Here is an 18,405-nt window from a genome sequence, read left to right as displayed (position 1 = left end):
AATAAAATTTGGTATATATGAAGAAATTGCAGTGGATAGCACAACACAAACAGCCGTAAATCGCGCTAAAAGAATACTTTGACGATGCACGTGGTTTCATGCAGCAAGAATTCATACGAATAATGATTAAAAATCAGTGCTGTGACACTTTCGTTGTCTGTCAAAATGCTGACTAAGATGCGCGCCTCTACATCTTACAGTTTCATATTTTGTGGGTTCCTTCCCCTTCCATTGATGCTCCAGTGCAGTCAAGTTTCAAAGAACTTCGAAGCCAGTGCAGAGAAATAGCACTCACGTTTGCCCAGAGTCGGAACACTCAGCCAACCAGGGAAGCGGAACCTGCGTGGTTCTCAAACACCTAGACCAATCAGGACCGTTGGATTCATTCTTAGACCAAACCCGCCGAGTGCAGGCGATACGGAACACTGTTCTTTCGGAACAGGGTGTTGCTAGACCAGTCCCGCCGAGTGCAGGCAATACGGAACACTGTTCTTTCAGAACAGGGTGTTGCAAGACCAGTCCCGCCGAGTGCAGGCGATACGGAACACTGTTCTTTTGGAATAGGGTGTTGCTAGACCAGTCCCGCTGAGTGCAGGTGATACGGAACACTGTTCTTTCAGAACAGGGTGTTGCTAGACCAATCGTGCCGAGTGTACAGTAGAGTCCCCTTTCATAAAACATTTTTCACTAATATTATTAGTAAGAAACCAATCATATTAACTAATATTATGAGTATTACGTTTCATAGAGTTATTTGGTAATAATATTAGTTAGGCCTATTAGTTTATGAGTAAAAATTATTAGTATATATTCCTAGTAATACTTGTAAACAGTTTCAAGGATAATTTGACAAATAAAAGTTACTCATATTATTGGGATTATTTCCATGAGTGTATTTCGACTCATAATCTATATTATTAGTGAAACCAAAGTGAGTGGACCGAGCTCGATAGCTGCAGTCACTTAAGTAAGGCCAGTATCCAGTATTCGGGAGATAGTGGGTTCGAACCCCGCTGTCGGCAGCCCTGAAGATGGTTTACCGTGGTTTCCCATTTTCACACCAGACAAATGCTGGGGCTGTACCTTAATTAAGGCCACGGCCGCTTCCTTTCCACTCCTAGCCCTTTCCTGTCTCATCGTCGCCATGAGACCTATCTGTGTCGGCGAGAATTAAATAGCAAAAAAAAAAAAAAAAAAAAAGGCAAAGCGAGTGGTATTTTAATATTTTGGCATAACATTGTGAAGATCAGAGAACTGGTTGACTCTGATTCAAGTAGTGATGAGGAGCGAATGTATATTCACTGTCCAATAAATTTTTTTTTCTTTGCTATTGGCTTTACGTCGCATTGACACAGATAGGTCTTATGGCGACGATGGGACAGGAAATGGCTAGGAGTGGGAAGGAAGCAGCCATGGCCTTAATTAAGGTACAGCCCCAGCATTTGCCTGGTGTGAAAATGGGAAACCATGGAAAACCACCTTCAAGGCTGCCGACAGTGGAGTTCGAACCCAATAAATTTTAGTCCAGAATAGCCTGTACTGGTGGGGAACAAACACATGAATACAATGAGAGATTTACGTTGGATTACAGAATCTGAATATGTGCTTGATAGGAGAATGCAAGGAATGAAGCACTAACCTCAAAACAGCAGCTTCAGATTGCACTCAACTGGTTAGGTAGAGGTACACAGTAGCATTCTGTTTCTGATATACATGGTATTTCAAAAACGACAGTCTGCAGAGTTATGTCAGAGCCAGACGACACCCTTCCTCATGATGTCGCATGTTGGTTGGCTGACTATGGCGAAGTGCTGCATTTGTCATATTCACTGAACTTGGCGGTATTCCTTTAGTTTGTGGAGTTCTTGGTGGAACGCCAAAAATGGATACACCAAGTGCATATGAACCAGCAAATTTAGAATTATACCACTGATAGCGTGGTTTGGCGACCACGGGGCTTATAGCTGAGTCCTGGCATTGCTCTCACTTACTTGTGCCACTTCCATCTATCCTATCTGACCTCCCTTGGTCAACTCTTGTTCTTTTCTGACCCCGATGGTATTAGGTTGCGAGGCCTAGGGAGTCTTTCATTTTCACGCCCTTCGTGGCCCTTGTCTTCCGTGGGACGATACCTTCATTTTTCTAAGTATCGGATCCCTTCCATTTTTTAATCTCCGATTAGTATCATATAGAGGATGGTTGCCTAGTTGTACTTCCTCTTAAAACAATAATCACCACCACCACCACCAGCACCTAGAATTCTATTATGTTGTGAGAATTGGCCTGGTAGTATCAACGATGCCAGGGCTCTAAGGCTAAGTGACTTGAACAATAAGATGACTGATGGTTGGAAACCTTTTCCTGGTGCAGTTTTGCTCGGAGACTCAGTCTATCCTTTTATGCTCCACTTATACCACCGGTAAACCAAGATGTTGCTAGTCCATCTCAACAGAGATTTTTAAGAGCACGTAAAAAAGAAAAAGCAAGGAGGGTTATAGAGTGTGCAATAGGCTGCAACCCAAAAACTTTCCTCAAAGAACATTTCTTCTCTCACATTACTTTAAATCTTTTTACCGGTACCCATTCTCCTATGTACTGAAAGTCAGAGCAACGAAAATATCAAGTGAGCCTATTGAACATATGGATTAATATCCAGTTGTAGTCAAGCAATAGCCTACTGCTGGGAACAAACACAAACCAAGAACATACCAGTATGCAACAAACCGATTCTAACCTCCAATTGGATCAGTTGACTAATTAACTAATATTATGAGTGAAGACATTTTATTAGTCATGTATACATCTTTATGAAACAGAATTTGGTTAACCAATAAATATTTTTATGAGTTCTAATATTATCAGTTAATTTTATGAAACAGGGTGATACAGAACACTGTTCCTTCCGAACAGGGTGTTGGTAGACCAGTCCCGCCGAGTGCAGGCGATACGGAGCACTGTTCTTTCGGAACAGGATGCTGCTAGACCAATCTCGCTGGAGGGCAGGCGACACGGAACACTGTTCTTTCGGAACAGGATGTTCCGGCGTACTGTTCACTTCGAGACCAGTTCTGAGTTCGGAACAGTTCCAAAATAACTGTCGTGTTATTTTTTGCCCATCTCTAGTAGGTATCTAATCATTACTAATTGAAACAGAACTATGAGAGAAAATAGCACAGGATGTCTGTAAGAGATGGGGGATCAAGAACTGAATCTCGATCCTCCCAATGAAAAACCAAAGTACAGAAGTCATTATGAGAGGATGCAAGGGATAAAAGAGCATACATATGTCCCAGTACATGTTTCTAATAGGACTGGTGGGTAGGCTAATGAGAAAGTGTTCCATAAGCTCTTTGTCTAACATTTTAAGATTTCAACAGCAAGCTAGTTCTATAAGTCAATAGACAAATTCTAAAGCTCACTGAAGCTCAAAATTGCATGCTACACATACATTAAATCATGCAGAGAAATGAGAGAAACAATGAACAATCTATACCTATATATAAAATAAGAGTTTTGTCTGTACATTGCTCCTAATTTGAAAAAAAATGCTATTTATGTATCAGTCATGTCCACAGTAACAAGGAAATGCACTTTTCACTTTTCCATAATGTCTGTCTGTATGTATTGAACCCATGACCTTTGTGCCCTAAGAATATTATGCATTAAATTATCAATGGGATAAGAAGTTCGATTCTTGATAGCATGGAATTGACACGTGGCAAGGGGGTGATTACCTTCGGTCCCACGCTCTGGGATACGTGACGTCAGTCGCACGTGTCAACGCCGGAAGAACCTTAAGTCATTTTTGTGAACTATTTCAAAGCGCGTGTATATGGCGTGCCCAAGCCAAGTCGAAAATATAGAGCCTATGAAAGGAGGTCATTTATCCCACAAATCGGACACGTATAAATTTTAAATGTCCATGAACACTACCGCCAGAAATGAAGCGAGTATGTAGTCACCTTCAAAACTCTTGTAATTACAGTTAAGTTAAGTCAGAAAATTTATAGAAATTTTCCTGACAGCAAAGGGAGATGCCCGAAGAGAGGGGGTAACTGCTATAAATATGAAGGGACACCATGACGAAGGCTCCTTCTCCTGCATTTTGTGTTACGAAGCGGACGATAACTGCAGATTTTAGCCATTGTGGCTGGGGTCTTGACTCCATGTGGAGATAGTTTTCTTGAGTGGAAATAGTTGTACCAGATAGGACGGTCAAAGTACCGAATAAAATTTTATGTGATAAAGAAAGTAATGCGTGTGCAGAAAGAAATTACAGTCCATAGTGTGCGCTCAACAAAAACAAGTGAAGGGCATTTTCTTTTTTTTTTTAATGCTTTATTTCCAGGAAACCTGAAGAAATATAATTATCTGTAAAGCCAGAAATGTAAAAATGGCTAAATAAAAATGCCAGGGTCGCTGGTGAGTCCAATGATGACCGATGGCGTAACATAAGGTATGTGACTTACCATCTTACTACCTATTATATCTTGTTTCATGATCTCTAAAATGTGTATTTGAATGGGGTATATACGACGCAGTGGTCACCCCTATGTGGTTTTTTGTAAATATTAGAATACGACAAAAAAAAAAAAAAAAAAAAAAAAGATTTTCCACTTGGATAAATTTTTGAAGTCTTGCGAGTGCCGTATGATGTTGTAAAAGTTATTAAATAGGTTTTCGAAGTGATATCACGTCCAATGTAGATCATCATTTCCGTGTGTTTACTGCCTACATTTTGTGATGTCAAATTAACATGTTCATTCGACGTAAAATTTTTCTGCCTGAAATTTTGACGTAAATAATATAAGAAATCCATAGTTACCCATTTTCAATCAAGTGGAAGAGTGCTGTCGGGTGAGAGTATAGTGTGATGAATCTGGTCACGGAGTGAAACGTTTTTGTAGTCCCATTTTAAACTGCGTCTGACTGACAATAAAAAGATCTAGTAGAATTTTTCAGTCATTTTCGTGGAAATCCAGTTATTAAATTATTCCATTAGTTATTCATAAGTTATTCATTATTAAAGCACTGTGCGTATTAGACATCGTGGATTCTAGTAAGGATTTTATTCCAGTTCTTTTGTCGGTGATAGTCCTGAGTTGGGAAACAGAGGTTAGTTTTGTCGTGTGAGTCGAGATGAGATTTGTGAATCAGGTTAGAGACCTGTCAATGAAGCCGGGACTTGTGGAAGCCCGAGGAAGATTTTATAATGTTGGGAATGGAAAGCAATATACAAGGAATCCGCGCTGGTATTAATTTGCGACGTGTATAACTATTGTGGGCATTTTGAAGTATAATCTATGTGCATTTATTGGTTAGAATATCGTATTCGTTTAATTATGTCGGCAGAGTTTAAAAGGGAGCATTTTGAGAAGCCAGTCAGGTAGAACGGACCAGGTGTCCTAGGTTACTGCCAAGCGAACTTGGGGGTGAAAGGCCTCAGCTGATAGGGAGCACAGCGGGGATATAACGGGACACACGTGGAATTGAGATTGTATTTCTCGGCCGGGGAGAACGTTAAATGTTGGATTTAGCTGAAATTTTCATCCGGTAATAACCTGAGTATTATTAGATACTGTAAAATTTGTTTAATTGGGGACGTAACGTGCACTTAATACGACGGACTTAGAGTATAATGACCAAGTTTAGCCAAATTCAGGGTTGTCCAAAATATAGAGCGATGGTAGTGATGATTGTCTGCCTGTGAGGGGTGCGCAAACTTTATAAAATGTTATGACGAGATATGACATCGTAATTATATTGCGAGTTGCTTTTGGTTTGTACGTAGATTATTAGGATATCCAAGTGTTAATAATGGCTAGGGTTAGATTAGATTTAAAGTGTGAGGACATGAAACAAGATATATAAACTGGACATGAATGATGTAATATTCTTTTCCAGCCAATAGGAATAAACAGATAAACATCACAGGATGTTAAAATTGTGAGAACACAACTGCGTAGGAATTTGTGAAGAAACCAGAGTCCGCGGAGATAGAATTTGTTGTCCTTTAAGATTTCATTAAATCTTTTAAATTTATTTAATTATTAAATTCAGTGAAACCGCATTTTGAAATAACTTTAAATCAAGCAAATATCTTGGAGATGCATTCTGGAAATCTTAGTTTGTTTTCTGGGGGATGTGTAAATATTAACGTAACGATTAAGGGGACATATCCGAAGGTAATGGATTTTACTGCCACAAAGTTTGTGAGCATTGCTATTGTTGTATTATTTAACTTTGATTGATTGAGCAGTGAACGTGTTGGGGATAGTAAAGTGGAAACTTTGGTCATCAACCGATGTAACTTAATTGTGTTTAGCCTTCAGCTTAGAAACTTGGATGGTCAGGGGGTCATCAACCTCAGTGACTTAAGATTAGGGCCATATGCCACTGTAGCATCATTTTCCTTGCGGTCATCATCCACAATGACTTTAAAGTAACTTAGAAGTTTGGATGTCGGTCCATGACATAGACGCAGGTTACATCGATTCAATTAAGGGTCCATGTCGTATAACCACTGTGTGGCACACACCGATTGGACGGCCTTAATTATACCCAGAGCCCAGAGTTCGTGTTACGAGGGCTGGACCATAACGAATCACTATGATGGTACATGTGGTCTCACATGGAAGCCGAATTTAAGGATTTCCAGACCTTCCTTTCTTTAATAAAAAAAAAAATGAGACAATGGTTTCTAGTAAGAATGCCCATCAGGCAGTTACGTCAAAGGCTCACACCAGTGTTCTGACCTTCTATGTAATAAAAATGATTGTGGTGTCCAGTGGACACGATTAATTTCAATGATACCGTTGACAAATCAGAATGCTTCAGAATTTCATGAATAAATAGGAATCTTTTAAACAGACCTTTCATTCAAGTAGATAGATTAGAATTACTGAACCCTACCTTTACCTCAGCAAGTGACGAAGAACCCGATACGACCCAAGAGACAGATCTCATGAACTTTGCTGATAGGTAAGAAAGGTAGGTATCCCTCAATATGGACCAAAAGGGTTCAGTATGTACACGCATCACTAAAAAAAGACTAAAGAGAATTTAATGAAAATCGGTATGCAAAGTCTAAGTCCCTACAATCTAAGCCATAAATAATTTTATTCACGCTGATAGAAACGGTAGTTTAGGGGAAGGACTAAAATTTAATTTTCAAATATTTATGTTATTAGTGGTCCTATCGATAAATTCTACAAAAGTAAAGTTATATAGAATTAAATTTCCGATCATTTATGCGATACATTGTTACTGTACCGGCTTTGATAAAACATATTCATGAAATTGTATTTTTGTTGCCAAGTCCATATCAACGCCGAGCCAAAAGAAAATGGGTTAACAGAATTGAATGAAAGTCGGTATATAGAGTCGGGGAATAAGAAACTACAATCTAAGTTATAAACAATTTTATTCACCCGGTATTAAATTGTAGTTTAGGGGAAGGCACCTAAAATTTAATTTTTAAGTACTTATGTTATTGGTTCTATCGAAAAGTACTACATAACGAAAGTAATAGAGAATACAATTCCGACCCTATATGTTTTATTCAATTTTACCATACCGAATATGATAAAGAGTGGTATTTCAGAGTCGGAAGAAAACTAAATGTGAACGCCTACAATACTGAAAGCGCATAACATTGATCAACAATAACATTACATTGACCATTGTTTGTGATGTTCTTTGTCTCTTATGCTGCCGCTCAACTCCGATAGATGGGATTACTGATGCATACCGAGTATAACAACCTGACTGAATATTGGCAGGAGATAGCTGAGGAGTTAGAAAACTTTCTTCTTTAGCATGTCATTCCTCTGGTTCATACATTTTCTGATACCATACTGTTGGTACGTAACTCAGTGGTTCATCATAGTATTCCAGCTATTCGATCTCTACTCTGACGTGCTGTTTTGAATAAGCAGTGTGCACTCTTAAGGCAGAGGCTCACTTAGTAGTAGTAGTAGTAGTAGTAGTAGTAGTAGTAGTAGTAGTAGTAGTAGTAGTAGTAGTAGTATGACCTGGTATAGAATTACAATTTAGGCACATTCCAAATTATAACCCCACAATTCACTAAATAACTTAAAATTCAACCCTGAAAAGAGCCATTTCTTTAAAAGAGCTTCTTCCTCTTCACTTTTATTGAATTTGTACCGGGAGGTACACCCTTACGCCGAACATTTAAATTTTGTGCCTTAAAGAACTCCTCTACAGGGGAAACACTGAACTTAAAACTAGACCTCCTTAAACTTTTGCTCAGAAGATGTCACTACCTTAATTTTGTGATTATGAAGTTGCCAGTACTGTGTGAATTTCAACTTGTTTTGTTTTCCGTTCTTCAAGAAGTGTGGACTCTCTCATAGGTGTCTCTGCTGAAAAGCTATGATCATGAACCCTGGTGCGAAGTGAAGGAACTTTTTCTGAAGAAATTTTGTATTCATAAGTTTTTTCTTACTAAATTTTGTTCATTCATTTTTGGGTTGGCAATATTGATCTTTTCTTTCCACCAGTTTTGAATTCAGCCAATCCCTAATTTCTGTAATTAATTTCCGACCAATCATGAATATCTTCTTCGATTTTGAGTGTAACTTTTGAAGTTAACCAATAAACACCGTGGGTGTGTCTTGATCATTCTTGAAAGGTCTCGAACTTTCCCTGAGGGTTTATAAACTGCTGATTTTTATGTCTCTTGGCCATTTGATAACATCTAACTAAGTGTGTGGAGGTGAAGCAGAAGGCGGGTGGTGCCTCTTTTATCAGGCAGCAGGTCTTCAGCAAGGTAAAGGCCGTTTAACATCTTATTTCTTGCTAGCTCAGCAGTTTAACCCACGGGAAAGGTCCGAAACTTGAATATGTAACCAACTTCTCTAAAATGTAAGTTTTGCTGGCTTATGTAAAAACCTTATAAAATCCGTAACTGTAATTCGGGGATAGAGAGTGATTTACCCTCTCGAGCTCCCCTTCAGTTTGGTTTGAGGTGACTACGTTTTGGTAACTGATTTTCTTCTCTTCCTTAATGTTTTAAATTTCTTTCTTATACGGGTCACCTCCAGAGTTTGGGAATAGCCCGTTTCATTGGCCTAGTGCCTGTTAGGTTTTAAGAAGCTAATTAGCGGAGTGCAAGTATTCGCCTCCTTTCATTTTGTATTCAGGCCATTTATTTAACTGTCATTTCTTTTACACGAAGGCCCCTGTAGGTTGGGTACTAGATACCCCTGTTTCAGTTTTGGTAAGTTGTGCCTTGTTGGCAAATAATTGTAAGTTCTGGTATTGCCTGGGACAGGCTTAAAAAAAAAAAAACTGAGAGCATGTCAGCTCTTTCCATGTGTTAGAAAAGTGCCTCTAGGAGACTTGATATTGTAAATTAGGGAGCAAGTGCTCCAGGTATTAGGGGTTTTCTGCCCTTTGAACAAATTGGTACCTTGTTAAAATTGAGCTAGGAGCTAATTATTGTAAAATTAGGGTTTGTAGCCCCGAGAGTGTTTAAATTTTGAAATCTTGGATCCTTCTGAGTCTTGGTTCTCAATTGCTATATAAGTTTAATTGTTATCTCACCTAGTGAAAAGTTTTTAAAGTTTGTAATTAGTGATTCAGAAAATATAACCTTTGTTAAAATTTTAAATTAACTTTGACTCTGTAGTTAGAACCATTCATCCCGGCACCTTCTTTCATCTCTGCTGATCCATCAAACCACGGTAACAGAATTAACATTCATTTTATTCAAAATTAGCAGCGAAGAGGGGGCTCTGGCTTGGAGGAAAAAATTGCCTTCAAGTCAGATAGACTTTTCCACCACCAGTGTAGTGAATTGAGATTTTCCGACTCATCGGGTACTCCTAGGAAACAGATTAGTAAAAGGGCATAGTTTCTACCCTGGGACTCTCCACTATACAACACCACCCACCCCACCCCCCCCCCCGAAAAACTAAAAGTATTCGCGGATCATGGCTGTCTGCGGCCTGGTCATTCCAGCTCTGGAACTTTGGACTGTTAGATTGGCAGCGCAGTACTGTTCGTTAAGAGTGAGAAAATGTGTGGTTTTTCATTTGATCAAGTATTTCACGTGAAATGATTGCTTTTACTCGCGCCATTCCTACTGATGTCATTGTAATGACCTATGTTCATTTCAGTTGGGAAAACGACTAAGCCAGTCTTTCTGAGGATGTGAACAGGCAGGTGGAGAGTGAGTGTCTGCTATTATAATGAAATTCCCCCACATGATTGTGACTGATGGTAGGCAAGCGGGCCTATAATTACAATGAAAATTCCCTAATGCAGTCTTCATATGAGAAAAGATGTGTGGTGATTTCTCCGTCGCGTTTCTAGGGTAACGTTAAGAGCTATGCCATTTAATACAGTCTTGCTCACAACGTGTACTCTACCTAACCTACAATTCTGTATACAATGTAGAATTCCGTAGTGAAGCATGGGTACATCAGCTAGTATTCTATTATTTCAAAAAGTTAAAGATCACAAAAAAAAATTGCTGGTGTATGAGATGCAGACTTCTACCAAGAGACTGTTACACAAGATGTAACGAATTCATTTACCTCGACAGGCCCAGGGTTAGGTTCGATGCCTCCTATGAGGAGTAACGTAGATATTATGTCATATATCCCTCTAGAAGACTCTTTGGCAGGGTATACCATTGGAGTGTAGAGACTGGGAAAGTAACTCATTCTGTAAAACAAAGAGGTAAACATACAGAATTAAAATGGTTTTAGTTTCAACCAAACTCCACAGTACATTAGTAGTAAGTTGATATCAGAAACAATAGACCTTAAAGGGAGTAACAATGTCAAATTCCTCCAAAACAGCTTCAAACTGGAAATCTGTGCAGCTCGTTAATAAGTACCTGTATGTTCTTGTCACTGTTCATGCCATTAACTGATTACTAACACAAGGGTCCTGCTTCACAGGTAAAATGACCCCAAGACAATATCCTTGGAGGGTATTTCAAGTTCTGTTACTAAAGTGTTCCAACTACCGCTCATTACTCATTTGGAATGATACTGAGCTCTACAGGAACCTTGACCAGAGCAAGTAACATCATCACAATTTACTACTGTCCATTTATGAAGAGATCATGGGTTTCTTTCCAGCTCTTAAAAGTTCGCAACAAAATTTAAATATAAGCAGTTCCATCCATCCGACAGCTAAACACATAAAAGAGTGAGAGCTGGAAAGAATAAAGTTTCCTTTCACCCACTGGAGATACTGGGTTTTTTGTTTTGTTTTTTTAATGCACCAATATGAGGAGTTATTGCAGTTTCTGTCCCAAGATATCTGTACTATACGCGAACCTTTTCTTGAGCCCTGAGCTCCCTAGTGCTGAATTGGCAGACCTCAGTTATCTTCGACATCCATATTAGCAACCTTTGAAACACAAACTATGAATCGCTTATTCATTGCTGTGCGACATCTGGCGTACACTTTACGAACTAGTACTGTTGTTTACACAGCAAAGCCAAACTATATAGTTCACGCTAGTAACAAGATTTGCATCGAGAAATGTTATATAATATTAAATAATGTATGTGTGACACATTTGTTGACGTAAGATAATAAAGGTTTAGAAAATTCATACTGATCGATCATATTATCGATTCAATTCAGATTTCATTTTCATCCAGTTGCCAGTATAACCAGAACCGGCAGCGTTCCCTCCTTACTCCTCACCCCGTAAAAATCGGGGTCAAGAAAAGGTTCGCGTATAGTACTCTTTCAGTTAATATTCCAAGGGAGAATTACAGGCACATGTGGACTTAGAACACCCCACATATCCTGACTAAAAAATACCAATGTAATATGATACTTCTGTAGTAAACACGCACATTACTGTCACTTGGTAACGGCTTGACTCAACAACAAGAAATCTGATGCAGAACATTTTAGCCATGATGCAGGAACATTCATGTTGTTTCTAGTCATCCTAATGTTCTAATTGTTGTCCTTACCTATTTTTTCATGGGAACCACATTGCCTGCTGCTTGCAGTGAATAATGCTTACAATGTTTCTGCCTTGAAATGGCAGACTGCTGTTGAATATTATGAGCAGAACCTCTCGTGTACTCCTTTCCACACTGTTCTACACTAAGTAAATATAAGCTTTTATAACTTTATTTACTCTTTTAGTTACCAACATACATAGTACTGAGTAAGTGTCCTCACTGGACAATACTTACAGGCATGATCACATCCATTTTCATGCAAAGAGCCATCACATTTTGACATTCTATTGGTGCAGAAAACAAAGAAGTTAGAGCAGCACTTTAACCTCAATGAATTGCTCGCTATTTGGAACAAAGCAGTGACAGTAATATCCCGTGTCTGATAATGCCCAACATACAACCACCAAGACAAAATGCTCCTGTAACCCACCATATGATGAATGAAAAAAATATTTATTTTAGAGGTAATTTCTGGGTCAACTACTAGTAGCATCAGAAAGCTGTGGCAGAGTTTAAAACACTGGTATGTCTCCTCAACAGTAATGCACCCAACCACTGCACCTGCATTGCTCAGAGTCCATAGTGAGGGCTAATTAAACTCAAGATTATCGGATCACCAGTGCTCTTGCAGTGAATTTGTGGTTTAAAAACTGCTGTCAACTACAATTACTGAGGAGGGTTGGTAATGCTCAATTGGAAACTAGTTTCAAACCATCCCAGCAAGAACACTACCCAACTCCCTAGAACACATGGCTGCACGGTGCAAATGTGAGAAAAAGGTTCAATAAACAAGGATGAGCACTGAAGGAACAATTTGGTTTACATTACAAATGTATTAAACTAATTCTTGTTGTTATCCATTTTTATTGACTTCTACAAAACATATGGTTTCATGGAAATAACAAATAGGAATCACATGTGGGAAATTTTAGCCAAAAATGTGAAAAGCAAATATATATAATTTCACTCCCATCCTCATTTGGATTCCCTCCTTATATTTCTTGATACTGGAAGTTGTCCTTTTTGACCAAATTGTAATGTACACATTCTCTAATGACATGAAAATCAGGTACTGGTACGCTACTCAATTTAATGTGATGCAGTAGCCTGAACTTTTGTTTTAATAAGCCAATGCAACAATTGATAGTACTGTACACCTATTTTGACAGAGTTTCACATTAAAATTCTTCTGGTGTCCTGTTAGTTGCCCCATCTTTAAAAGGGGTCAATAAATATTGAAAAATATAAAAATTGTATTTCCTGCATGAATACAAATCAGGAACAGTAAATGGCTTGTCAGTCATTATGTGTGTGCCACTGATGACACCAGGGAATCCACTCTCCCAAATTCTCCCCTCTCTTTCTACTTTTTCGTCTAGTTTTGGCCAAGTTATAATTGAGGCGAGAAGCTGCTAATAAAGTGAGCGACTCCCCTTATTATCTTAATGTACTCAATGTAATGTTGAGCCTGAAGCAGTTTGATGGCCTACATACCATAGATAAATAAGCATTTGTTGTGAAGGCCTTAATTTTCTACTACCTCCGACTGATATGTAAAAGTTGTGAAATGGCACACTGCACCCTTAAATTTTCTGCAACGTTTTGAAAGATAAGAAAATGGTCAATAAATTCTTCATTATTGTACCTAGGGACTACAATTTTAAAATATGCTCATTTTGCTCTTTCTTTGGTCTCTTTCCTTCCTTCAACTAATTCCAGCAGGAATAATTTGTCACTGGAATCTGGAATTTAATCACTACTGGCACTACTCTCTGAACTACTTGTATTGAATATCCTGAAAAGCGCATACAAATAATTGTCACTCTCAGCTCATTCGAAAGTAGATCTTTTATCAAGAACGTTAATTAATGCATTCAATACACTTGATTATATTCAACCATAAATATACTGTATTTATTGTATGATATAATAATATACTGTGGATCAGTGGTAGAGTGTCAGCTTCTGGATCCCAGGATAGCGGGTTCAAATACGGCAGAGGTAGTCATATTTTTGAAGGGGGAAAAAAAAGTCCATTCGACACTCCATGTCGTATGATGTTGGCATGTAAAAGATCTCTGGCGGTACATTTGTTGTTCAACCGACAAAATTAATTAAAATTCAGTCAGTCACAGTCACCCAAGAGCAATTCTGTTTACTCTGCCATCTCATAGGCCTAGAGTAAAACAGACAGCCAGATGGTGTCAAATTAAACTGTCTGCACACAGTAACTGATACCATATTATTATTACTATTGTTATTATTATTTCACATATCACTAGATTTTACTTGCACTCAAATATCCAAGGTACCACCCAAATATCCAAGACACCACGGTACATGAGGAAGTTTAGTGAAATGAGAATTAAACAAGAAAAGGTAGTGGCCAAATGCTTATGTGCATCATGTGAATCTTTCTCAAAGTCAACCAATAAGAGGTTTTGTAAAATGGAAGTATTTTTTACTCCCCCCTCCAAACTAGAAAATCTAGGACAAATATTTTTTAAAGTTTCTGTGACTTGTGATTTCAGCCGTTAATAAATTAAAGCAAATTTCAGGGAACAACAGTGATGGTTATTTTTTATCTGTGACATTTATTACAACACTAATACAAACACAGGTTTATGGTTTCGCTAGGAATAAGGATACAGCCACAGCCGTAATTATGGAACAAACCTAGCATTTTCCCTGGTCTGAAATTAGGATAATTATGGAAATAAAATCTTTAGGACCACCAACAGTGGGATCTGAAACCCATTATCACCCAAGTGTATGCTTACAGCAGTAAATCTCATCCAAATGGTTAAACTATGTGATTCTTTGTCCTAGTGTCAAGTTAGCACAAATCAAGAGCGCAAAGCGAATGAGGGTCACTATTCTGCTGGAAAGTAATTGGAATTCTGGTTTATAAGTTATGTTCGCCCCATTTCACAAAGTGAAACCGAGTCCACAAAGCTGCCACCCATATTGTGCGCGTATATCCTCTATGGTACGACAATAATTTTTTTTTGCAAGTCGCTTTACGTCGCACCGACACAGATAGGTCTCATTGCGACGATGGGACAGGAAAGGACTAGGAGTGGGAAGGAAGCGACCATGGCCTTAATTAAGATACAGCCCCAGCATTTGCCTGGTGTGAAAATGGGAAACCACATAAAACCATCTTCAGGGCTGCCAACAGTGGGGTTTGAACCCACTATCTCCCGAATACTGGATACTGGCCGCACTTAACCGACTGCAGCTATCGAGCTCGGTGACAATAATAATGGACTGTTGGAAGGATTACAACTGCCTCCAGGATGAATGTTTTCGGCATATGAAGGTGAATCATTCACTTCAATATGCCGACACTCCTAGAAGTGCACACATTCACGAACAGAACCAAGATTATACGGGATTATACAGGAAGCTGTGGAAATACATAGAAATCCTAAAGCTGCATTTACACTAAGCGCAATTTCCTCGCAAAATTATTTCACAAGGGAATTGAGCGTAGTGTAAACGCTCCCCCACCCCTGAGTAATTGCGGAGTGAGGGCCCTCGCTGCAAGCCGGAGCTCAGTCGGTTTTTGTCCGTGCATCAAACGGTTTCGCTCATCGAATTTTGCTCAGTGTAAATGTGGTCCCCATAGTTGCGCAAGCGATGAATCAAGAACAGAGCTTGAAGCTCATCGAGCTCTACAAAAATCAAGATTTTATGTGGAATCCGAAAAACAAAAACAATTTAAATCGCAATAAAAGAGAACATGCATGGAAGAAAATTAGTTCTCAACTAAACTTTCCTATTTCTACACTGAAAAGGAAGATGAAATCGCTACTGGGATCATATCGAAGCGAAAGATCGAAAGAAAATAAGAGCAGTCACTGGATCAGGTAAGCAATTACTATTGGTTTATAATGCAAAATTGTGTCATTTCACTGCTTTTTTTAACCTACCGGTGCCTATTTTGAAGCATTCTTGGGTCATTGTGAAGAACTTACACTGACCGGCACGAAAAATGCCAGCCAACACTTCAATTCCTTACAATGAAATTTATTTTAATGTTGAAACTAATCTACTATATGATGATGAAATAATGTAGCGGCTGGAAGGACAAAACAAGTTTCCATGTTGGCTGCAAAACCAGAACTGAACCTTTCAGGCTTGTCGAAGGCAGCTCGCCCCACTCGCACTATTTTTCGCTCTGAACTGTGCTCTGTTTTGGGTAGGGCAAAATTTCACTCGAAGCGAGAAAGTTTCGCCCGAGCGACTTTCGCGAGGGAGTTTTGCTAGTGTACACGCAGCTTAACAATTTCAACAGGGACACTATCAATTAAGTAATACCTGATTGCCAGCCATTAAGGATTTACATAGATAGTCCCCTTCCCTGACGTTTCACTACTGTTATTTCGTCTCGGTATTTTCCAAATTCGTACGTTCCTCATTGCCAGATGTTTCATTCCAGGCTTGTGTCAATGTCATACACCTGTCAATGTCATATGTTACGTACACGTTACGTGATCCTGTTAGACTGGTTCTGATGGTTCCATCAGCTTCCGCTTCGAATTCTAGCGCTGTACCACATCCGGAGAGCCATCTGGTGACGAATGCACGTACCATTTCCACTTCTATTATAACGTCTAAATTCTGAGCTCATTGTTTAAGAAGCCTTTCTCGTGGACAGTCGAGATTTTCTTCTGATGACGCCAAGCACAGTTCTCTGTGAAACGTAAAGAATTTCACCTTATTTTCTTGACACGGCATAAGCCCAAAAGCCTATGTCATGTCTAGAACCAAGAAAGTCTCACGGGAGAGGTTCCCGCTGTTCGCACCAACATAATTGAGGGAAAGTGGAGGAATGTGAGAGAATCTCTCCTTGTGTCTGGGCGTAAGAAGGAACACTTCATAAGATACTTGGCTGAAACCTATTTAAATACTGCCACTTCCGTGAAGTACGTGTCCAAGACTTTCTACAGACAGCTAGCGCGCTGTATCCCCCCCACGACAATGAAGGTAAGTCAGTGTTGAGTATTTCCATTTTTTCACCACTGTCGAGCACAGAATGCGCTACTGTCACTGTAATCCCTGCCCAATGGTCGTCACTAGCCGGAACGGACCTAACCTATCTAGACAAATTACTGTCACTAGCAGGACCTCCCTGCCTGCTGTCATTTCTTGATGGATACAGTACTTTTGCATCCATCTCTTGGCACAGGCCAGAGTAAAGTGTAGCTTCCACCGCAGTCCTAGTCAACATCCATGGCTGTGACAATATGGAAGTTGCTGGGGTATGGGTAGTGCTGAGTAATGACGTTCAGAGCATGACTGGTGCATCTGAGTGTTATGAAAGGTGCTGCTCATAGGGTCAGTCGTGCTGCAATAGTACTTTCTGACCCAGTGAGGAAAGCAATGGCAAACTACCTCACTCCTCATCTTGCCTAGTATGCCTCATTTTGGTGCTGCCATTGGTTTTTGGAGTTTTCCTTATAACTGCATAACCTTTGGTGATGCTATTTGAGGATCCAACCAGCCTCTGGGCTGATGACCTAACAGACAGACAGACAGCAGGACCTCAAGCACAGAGGAAGGATCTCTCCTCTCTCGTGCTTCAAGTATTGTAAAACGTTACTTTTGGATCTTTACTAATGCTTACCAATGCCGGCCCGCTTACGGAAGCGTCACCTAAAATGACACACAGGCAGCCTAAGTGGCATGAAATCGAAATGCTTGCTCTCTCGATAGCAGAGGCCATATTAATATTACTGATTAGGGTGGAATGAACGAGGCTACTCGAGGACGAAGCTGGAAACCAAACTACACCCTACTAAGAATTACAGCACGGTACATCAGAACACAGTAATATACATGATTTCATCATCAGAATGTCATTTTACAATGTAGGAAGGCCTACTTACACATATCTGAAACATAAACGATACATTAATGAATGTATATATGACATCTGGGTTAAAAATGAATGCAATTACAAGTTTGAGGTTCACCGGTTAGAAGATAAATGAAATTTCCAATTCACCCTCACCTTCAATTCTTCTTCCTCTAAAGTAACTGGACTCCGCCAAGTACACCGTTTTCCGTCCAGTCACTGGGATTTTTTAATAATACCTTTACTACTTTTTAAGAGGAATTAATCATTTTAATTAGTGATGCGCGCGAACTGGCGCGAAAGACGCCTGGAATCGCGAGAATCGGTTCCTTCCTACAACTCCGCTGTCGCATTCAATGTCGCATGCGAGGAATCGGTTCTCGATGACGTCACCAGATTGTGCTGGGCGCACGCACTAGAGTGAGCCTTCCGAAGTGGGGCAAATTCGAACGTGCAATATTTACTATTTCTTTTGTATACAGTGAAATGTCTTATTGGTTGTAACGAATGAATTATTCCACATAATAATGAAATAACAATCTATCCTGGTAGTCTGGAAATCATATTACGCATTTCGAC

General features: G+C 39.4%; 1 protein-coding gene across 1 annotated transcript in view; it reads right to left on the bottom strand.

Moving 5' to 3' along the window:
- The window catches only part of LOC136874652 (ankyrin-1), a 60,932-nt gene extending 42,763 nt beyond the window's left edge, over positions 1 to 18,169 (bottom strand). The window contains exons 1-2 of the mRNA XM_067148278.2: positions 17,983 to 18,169; positions 10,563 to 10,692 (exon numbers count right to left, since the gene is read on the bottom strand). Coding sequence (XP_067004379.2) covers positions 10,563 to 10,691 — 129 coding nt within the window. The 5' untranslated portion in view covers position 10,692; positions 17,983 to 18,169. The remainder of the gene's footprint in view (positions 1 to 10,562; positions 10,693 to 17,982) is intronic.
- Between the last annotated feature and the right edge of the window lie 236 nt (positions 18,170 to 18,405).

This window comes from Anabrus simplex, chromosome 5, assembly GCF_040414725.1.
Source record: "Anabrus simplex isolate iqAnaSimp1 chromosome 5, ASM4041472v1, whole genome shotgun sequence".
Lineage (NCBI taxonomy): Eukaryota > Metazoa > Arthropoda > Insecta > Orthoptera > Tettigoniidae > Anabrus > Anabrus simplex.
This window is presented reverse-complemented; position numbering and strand designations above follow the sequence as displayed.